This window comes from Pithys albifrons, chromosome 7 (assembly GCF_047495875.1).
Source record: "Pithys albifrons albifrons isolate INPA30051 chromosome 7, PitAlb_v1, whole genome shotgun sequence".
NCBI lineage: Eukaryota > Metazoa > Chordata > Aves > Passeriformes > Thamnophilidae > Pithys > Pithys albifrons.
The window spans coordinates 3,124,152-3,131,555 of NC_092464.1; the positions used below are offsets into that span (position 1 = coordinate 3,124,152).

General features: G+C 55.1%; 1 protein-coding gene across 1 annotated transcript; it reads left to right on the top strand.

The window, feature by feature from the left end:
* The first annotated feature begins 2,709 nt into the window (after nucleotides 1-2,709).
* Nucleotides 2,710-7,114, top strand: IBA57 (iron-sulfur cluster assembly factor IBA57). Its single transcript, XM_071560025.1, has 3 exons — nucleotides 2,710-3,021; nucleotides 3,996-4,342; nucleotides 5,627-7,114. Exons 1-3 carry the CDS (start codon nucleotides 2,774-2,776, stop codon nucleotides 6,016-6,018), a joined length of 987 nt encoding a protein of 328 aa, XP_071416126.1. The 5' UTR covers nucleotides 2,710-2,773; the 3' UTR covers nucleotides 6,019-7,114.
* Nucleotides 7,115-7,404: the final 290 nt, after the last annotated feature.

Sequence of the window (7,404 nt, forward strand, 5' to 3'; positions counted from 1 at the left end):
TGGGGACCCCAAGTGTGATGCTCAATAGAAGGAGGAATGGCACAATCAGCCTCCATCCACCTGTATTTTGGGAACAAGCAGAGCAATTACAAGCCCCCTCATTTCTTTGGGAAGTCAGACAAACAATACCAGTGACTCTCCAGTTCTCTCTGGGATCACCAGAGATCTTCTCCATGAGCTGCTCCAACTGCTGACAGTATTCCTTCAACAGCAAACACAGCTCCTGCTCTTGCCACATTCCCACTCCCAGGGAGAGGAGAAAACCACTTCGGGCATCATCTCTCTGCATGTTCAGATGGTTTAAAGCCAGGCTGGGGTTTCCTCAGCCCAATTAGTGACACTCAACACGTGCCCGTGGCGAGCAGCGCTTGTCCCGTGCCAAGGTCACCTCAAATCGCACCTGTGCTTGTCTTTATTTGCCCACCCGCTCTGCCTGTGCCTGACAAGTGTCACCTCCAGCCGGGGGCGAACACTCTGCACCTCCTGGCACCAGCAGGAGCTGATCTGTCCCGCACACGGGGATGGGTGATAAGGTTATCGCTGTCGGGACACCCGGGGAGAGCCCGGTCCTGCCCCAGGGCGCGCTGGAGGAACAACACTGTGCATTCCCAGCCACTGCAAAGTGGGTCCCGTGGCTCAGGGGTTTAGGATCAGGGTGTTTTAGAGGCTTGGCAGCGATGCTGGCCGTCCTGGCGATTTTAGGAGGGTCATTCAGGGCGATGCCCCTCCCTGCAGAGCTGCCCGTGTGGGCAGCAGGAAGGGCTGCATGGCCTTAAACCGAATTGCAGCCGCTGGAGAGCAGGAATCGCAAATGACAGCGGTGACTCATTCCTTGGACTGTGGGATGAATTCCAGCAGAAGGAGCCGCGGATAAACCCGGGGCTATCCGGGCCCTTCAGACTCCGCTTCCCAGAGCACCAGGGAATGTCCAAGAGGGAAGGGAACAGCACCTTCAGCTCCACGATTTCAACAGGAGGATTTTAACACAGGGATTTCCTATTCCTGGGAATATTCAAGGGCAGGTTGGACTGGGGCTCTCAGCAACTTCATAGATTGAAGGTGACCCTGCACATTGCAGGGGGCTTGGACTAAATGACATTTAAAGGTCCCTTCCAGCCCAACTATTTCGTAATTCCACGGTTTTATTTCTGTGCCATGCTTAATAGAATTTCCCATTGTCGAACGTTATAATTCACTTTAAGAGCTACTGACAGTTTTTAAGTGTTAAGGGCGGATGGGGGCAGCAGGAATAGAGGCAACGGAGCACTGAAACAGTGGGAAACAGGAACCTTTGGAGTTTTCCAGCAGGTTATCCAAAATGCCCCTGGAGCAGGACTGGTCCGTACCCTCCCTGTGGCTTCCAGGGGATTTTAGGCTTTAAGGAATCGCTGGATGTGGCACTCAGTGCCACGGTCTGGCCGACAAGGTGGTGTTGGGTCATTGCTTGGACTCGACGATCTCAGGGGTCTTTTCCAACCTCCACCATTCCCGGGATTCCGTGATGCCTGGGTGGGAGCAGCCGAAGCCGGGCTGGGCAGTCCCCGGGTGCTTCCCAAGCAAACCGCGAGAGCTGCGAGCGCCTTAGGGCTCCCCAAATCCCTGCTCGGCATCGCGGGGAGGAGCGGGACGGTCGGGAGGGATCCCAAAATCCCCAAATCCCTGCTCAGAATCGCGGGGAGGAGCGGGACGGCCGGGAGGAATCCCAAAATCCCCAAATCCCTGCTCGGCATCGCGGGGAGCAGCGGGACGGTCGGGAGGGATCCCAACATCCCCCAATCCCTGCTCAGCATCGCGGGGAGCAGCGGGACGGCCAGAAGGGATCCCAAAATTCCCAAATCCCTGCTCAGCATGGCGAGGAGCAGCGGGACGGCCGGGAGGGATCCCAAAATCCCTGCCCAGCATCGCAAGGAGCAGCGGGACAGCTGGGAGGGATCCCAAAATTCCCAAATCCCTGCTCGGCATCGCGAGGAGCAGCGGGACCGCCGGGAGGGATCCCAAAATTCCCAAATCCCTGCTCAGCATCGCGGGGAGCAGCGGGACGGCCGGGAGAGATCCCAAAATTCCCAAATCCCTGCTCAGCATCGCGGGGAGCAGTGAGACGGCCAGGAGGGATCCCAAAATCCCCAAATCTCTGCTCAGCATCGCGGGGAGCAGCGGGACGGTCAGAAGGGATCCCCAAATCCCTGCTCAGCATGGCGGGGAGCAGCGGGACGGTCGGGAGGGATCCCAAAATCCCCAAATCCCTGCTCAGCATCTCGGGGAGAGCCAGGTACCAACCAGGGGATCCCCAAATCCCTGCTCAGCATCGCGGGGAGCAACGGGACGGCGGGAGGGGCGTGGCCAGGGATAGAGGGCGTGGTCAGATGTAGGGGCGTGGTCATAAAGGGTGATGTCATTGGGGCGCGGCCAGAGAGGGGGCGTGTCCAGGCAATGGCGCGCGTTCCAAGGGGGCGTGGCCAGTGGGGTGGTGGGTGTGGCCGAGGTGAGGGCGCCCTTGAGGAATAAACTGTGGGCGCGACTAATTAGGGGCGTGATTATTAGGGGCGTGATTAATTTGGGGGCCTGGCTAATTAGGGTGCGTGGTCGAAGTGACCGAGACCTCAGTGGGAGCGTGTCCAGACCGAGGGGGCGTGTCCAGACCGAGGGGGCGTGTCCAGACCAAAGGGGGCGTGGCTTTCGCACCGCCCCGTCCCCCCGGCAGGTGTCGCTGTGCCCGCGGACACCCCCAAGATGGCGGCGCGCGGCGGCGGCGGGCCCGTGTGACGGCGCCGCCATGTTGGTGAGGGCGGTCACGGCGCCGGGGCTCCGCCGGCTGTGCCGGGCGCGGCGAGGGTCGGCCCCGGTGTGTTTCCCGCTGCACCGGGCGCTGTTGGGTGTCCGCGGGGCTGAGGCCGCCGCGCTGCTGCAGGGGCTGCTCACCAATGACGTCACGCAGCTGGCGGCGGGCGGGGCCCCCCCCGCGCTGTACGCGCACGCGCTCAACGTGCAGGGCCGCTGCCTGTATGACGTCATCCTGTACAGGTGAGACCAAGCGGCGCGGGGAGGGGGGAGCTGGGAGAGACCATTGCGGGGCGGCGGGGGGTGCTCTGTCGCCTACGCGGCATTTATGGTTTATATTATAAATTAACGTGAGAAAAACCCCTTTCGTCGCTTGCTGCAACCTCTGTGGGTCACCTCAGCAGGACAATGTCCCTGCCTGGGGATTTTGGCTCCCCAGCTGGATTTATTTTGGGGAGCTGCATCCAGGCCTGGCGGTCCTGGGGAGGCTGGAGCAGGTCCAGAGAAGGCCATGGAGATGCTCCCAGGGCTGGGTCAGGCTGGGAGAGCTGGGGGGATGTCACCTGGGGAAGTGAAGGCTCCAGGGACACCTGAGAGCCCCTGCCAGGCCCTAAAGGGGCTCCAGGAGAGCTGGAGAGGGACTGGGGACAAGGGAGGGAGGGACAGGACACAGGGAATGGCTTCCCACTGCCAGAGGGCAGGGTTAGATTAGGTATTAGGAAGAAATTCTTGGCTGTGAGGGTGGGCAGGCCCTGGCACAGGTTCCCAGAGGAGCTGTGGCTGCCCCATCCCTGGAAGTGTCCAAGGCCAGGTTGGGTGGAGCTTGGGATGGAGGTCCAGGGATAGTGGAAGGTGTCCCTGCCCATGGCAGGGAGTGGCACTGGATGATCTTTAAGGTCCCTTCCAACCCAAATCAGTCTGGGATTCTGTGACAATGGAAGGCAAAACTCAATGAAGCTTCTCTCCCTGCTGGAATTAGGTGAGGGGCAGGGAATTCCACCTGCTCCTGCCTTCAGGAGAGGGGAAGGGAGTGTTTGCTGGGAAAGAGCAGAACAGATGGCTGGGAAACATCAGGTGCTTCCTGCTCCCTGTGCACCAGCAGCCTTCCTTGCAGCTTCCCAGACTTCTGGATTGGCACCAGGATCCAGACAAAGCCTTTTGGCTCCTGCTGCTCTGGGGGTTTGTTTTCCTGACCTGGCAGGTGCTGCTGTTTTTAGGCTCCACGAGAGCACAGGAGAGGAGCCACAGATCCTGCTGGAGTGCGACAGCAGCGTCCTGGAGTCCCTCCAGAAGCATCTGAAACTGTACAAGATCCGGAGGAAAGTGGACATCTCCCCCTGCCCTGAGCTCTCCCTGTGGGCTGTCATCCCTGGGGAACAGGCTGGAGACGCCTCCAGCTCCCTCCCCAAGTGTGCAGGGCAGGCTGTGCTCTTAACTCCTGACCCCAGGACAGAAGTCATGGGCTGGAGGCTGATCACAAAGAAAGGAGAAAATCCGTCAGAGATTCTCCCTGGGAGTGAAGTTGGAAACATTCAGGATTACCACAGGCACAGGTATAAACAAGGTAAAGCTGAGTCCTGTTTTGGAGTCTTTGTCACTGGACTTTGGGAGTTTATATGCTCAGACAGCAATAAGTAATGTGTTTAATTTGTTAATAAATACAGGTATTAATTCCTACTCTGAGTACAAAAGTTGTCTGGTAGTTATAATTCTGTCTGATGGCAGAAGCAACATTTGGGTTTTCTGCTACTCAGATTATGAGGATTGGTCAGGAATGCTAAAAGAAAACCAGGATTATTCATTTTCTTAGGGAGGAGCTTCTGTGGTTTGAGTAGCTTGGATTATTTGGGATTACACACAGCCCGTGTGTTTTGCTTGTTGCTAAGGAAGGACAAGGAGACACTCAGACTTACTGTCCTGAAAATTTGTGGCTGGATTCGTTGAGTTAACAGGAAGCTCAACAGGAGCCAACAATGTGCCCAGGTGGCCAAGAAGGCCAAGGGGATCCTGGTCTGGATCCAAACTAGCGTGGCCAGCAGGCCCAGGGCAGTGACCCTTCCCCTGGACTCTGCCTTGGGGAGGCCACACCTTGAGTGTTGTGTTCAGTTCTGGGCCCCTCAGTTGAGGAAAGATCTTGAGGGGCTGGAGCGGGGCCAGAGAAGAGCAACGAGGCTGGAGAAGGGACTGGAGCACAAGTGCTGTGGGGAGAGGCTGAGGGAGCTGGGGGTGTTCAGCCTGGAGAAGAGGAGGCTCAGAGGTGACCTCAGCACTGTCTGGAACTGCCTGAAGGGAAGTTCTGGCCAGGTGGGGGTTGGTCTCTTCTCCCAGGCACTCAGCAATAGGACAAGGGGGCACGATGGGCTCAAGCTCTGCCAGGGGAAATTGAAGTTGGAGATGAGAAAGAAATTCTTTGCAGAGAGAGTGCTCAGGGATTGGAATGGGCTGCCCAGAGAGGGGGTGGATTCCCCATCCCTGGAGGTTTTTCAGCTGAGTTTGGCCGTGGCACTGAGTGCCATGATCTGGTAAAGGGAGTGGAGTTGGACCAAGGGTTGGACTTGATGATCTCGGAGGTCTTTTCCAACCCAGTCCATTCTATGGTTCTGTGAACTCAGAGGCCAAGGGGAGGGTGTTGGATTGAAGAAGGAACTCACTGCTGGGAGCCCCTGTGCCTTTGATTTTATTGTGGGTGGGCTGATAGTGGATTAAATTAAATTGGCAGAGTGAAAGGTGATGGTTCTGTGCTTAAATCAGAGTCCATCTGGTTTGGGAAATAAAGCTGATAAGTTAAACCATTTAGAGCACAAGTCTTATGAGGAACGTTCACCTCTTGGCTTTACTCTTTTCCTAGGAATTCCTGAAGGTGTGAAGGATCTCCCTCCCGGAGTGGCCCTCCCTCTGGAATCCAACCTGGCCTACATGAACGGCATCAGCTTCACCAAGGGCTGTTACATCGGGCAGGAACTGACGGCCAGGACACACCACGTCGGTGTCATCCGCAAGCGCCTGCTCCCCGTCTGCCTCGCAGCTCCTCTTCCCCCCGCCGGCATTCCCGAGGGCGCCGAGATCCTGACGGAGTCGGGAAAGCCGGCCGGGAAGTTCCGCGCGGGAGGGGGAGAGCTCGGGATCGCCCTGCTGAGATTGGCTCACATGAACGAGCCGCTCTGCCTCAGCGTGGGAGGGGAGCAAGTGAAGCTCAGCGCGAACACACCCCAGTGGTGGCCCAAAACTGCTGCTAAGTAGGGGAGGAAGCACCGTTTGCCTTGTGGAGAAGTTTGGGAAGGCCTTTTGTTTGTGGGGTTGAATGGAGGGTGTTCCAGGACTAAACAGCAGGAACCCAAAGCTGGGAGGTTGGATTATCCACTGAGTGCTGTGGGGAGAGATACACAGGGAACTGCACCATTTCCTGAGGGTTATCCCTCTATTTAGAGGTTGCCACACATTGTTGGGTTGGACTCTGGATGAATTTTGAGTCTGACACTCCCACTGGACTGTGCTCCGTGTAGGATTTGGGGTGTGTTCCCACTGAAGTGAGCCATGGGAGCAGGACATTCCCTGTTCTATGCACTGAATGTTCCAGTTCAGAATAACCATTTTGTGGTATGATAGTGGTTTTTTGAGTGGAGATCATGCTGCTCTTATATATTCTCAGGCTAAAGTGTTTATTTACTGCAAATTACTGCTTGCATTGAGCTTCTTAAACTTGCTGATTGTGTGGGTGTTTCTCCCCACCACTGGATTTGTGTTCAGGAAGAGGAATACCTTGTACTTCACATTTCAGTCCTTAATTTTCACTTGGTGTGTCTTTGCTTCATTGATTTCTGGCTCCCAGCACTCCTCTGCCTTCCCAATTTTCTTGCTCCTGCAGCCAGCATATTCCTCTTTGCTTCCAAAGCCAACCAGCTCTGTGCCTCCTAACCCTGTCAACCTGTAGTGATTTATTGGAGCCCTTTCTATTTTTATATTACAATAAATCCATTATACAAGGGTGTGATGAAAGAAGTGCCCAGATCCCCCATGTTCTGACCAAAAAAAAAAAGCTCTTGCATGAATATTTGTAACAAAACCCGTCCAAAGCACATTCTCAAAGTTTTGGTGTTACTGTGAAAGGAGTTTGTCTGTGAAAAATGCTCATATTGATTAAAACTATTGTTGTAAAAATGAACCTGTGGAATATCTCATTAATTATTGTATCTAATTTAAATGTGGTTTGTCTGAAGGAGAAGAGAGAATTCCTTTTATTTGCCTGCTGTGAAGACACACAACAGAATAAACACTTTTTTGGGTTCCTTGCTGACAGGAAAAATGCCTTAGACTGTTGGTCAGGTTTGGGATTGTGAACAGAATCTTTCTGCTGGAAAAATAAATGAAACTGGATCCTCCAAGTGTCACAAAGGCAAGGCTGTGCTGCTTTGCCAGAGGCAGCTTTTCCTCTCTGCCATCCATTGTGCAAAGTCTCCTCAGAACAGTTTTATTGTCCTGGTGTGAGCACAGCCCGAATAAACTCCTTTATTTGAGGAAGCCCTGATTTTTTCCTGCCTTAGACACACGTTCCTTTTCTCTCCTTAATGAATTTTAGAGTTTTTCTTGCTGCCAGCAGCTGCGGGTTACACGTGTGGGAGGTGAGAC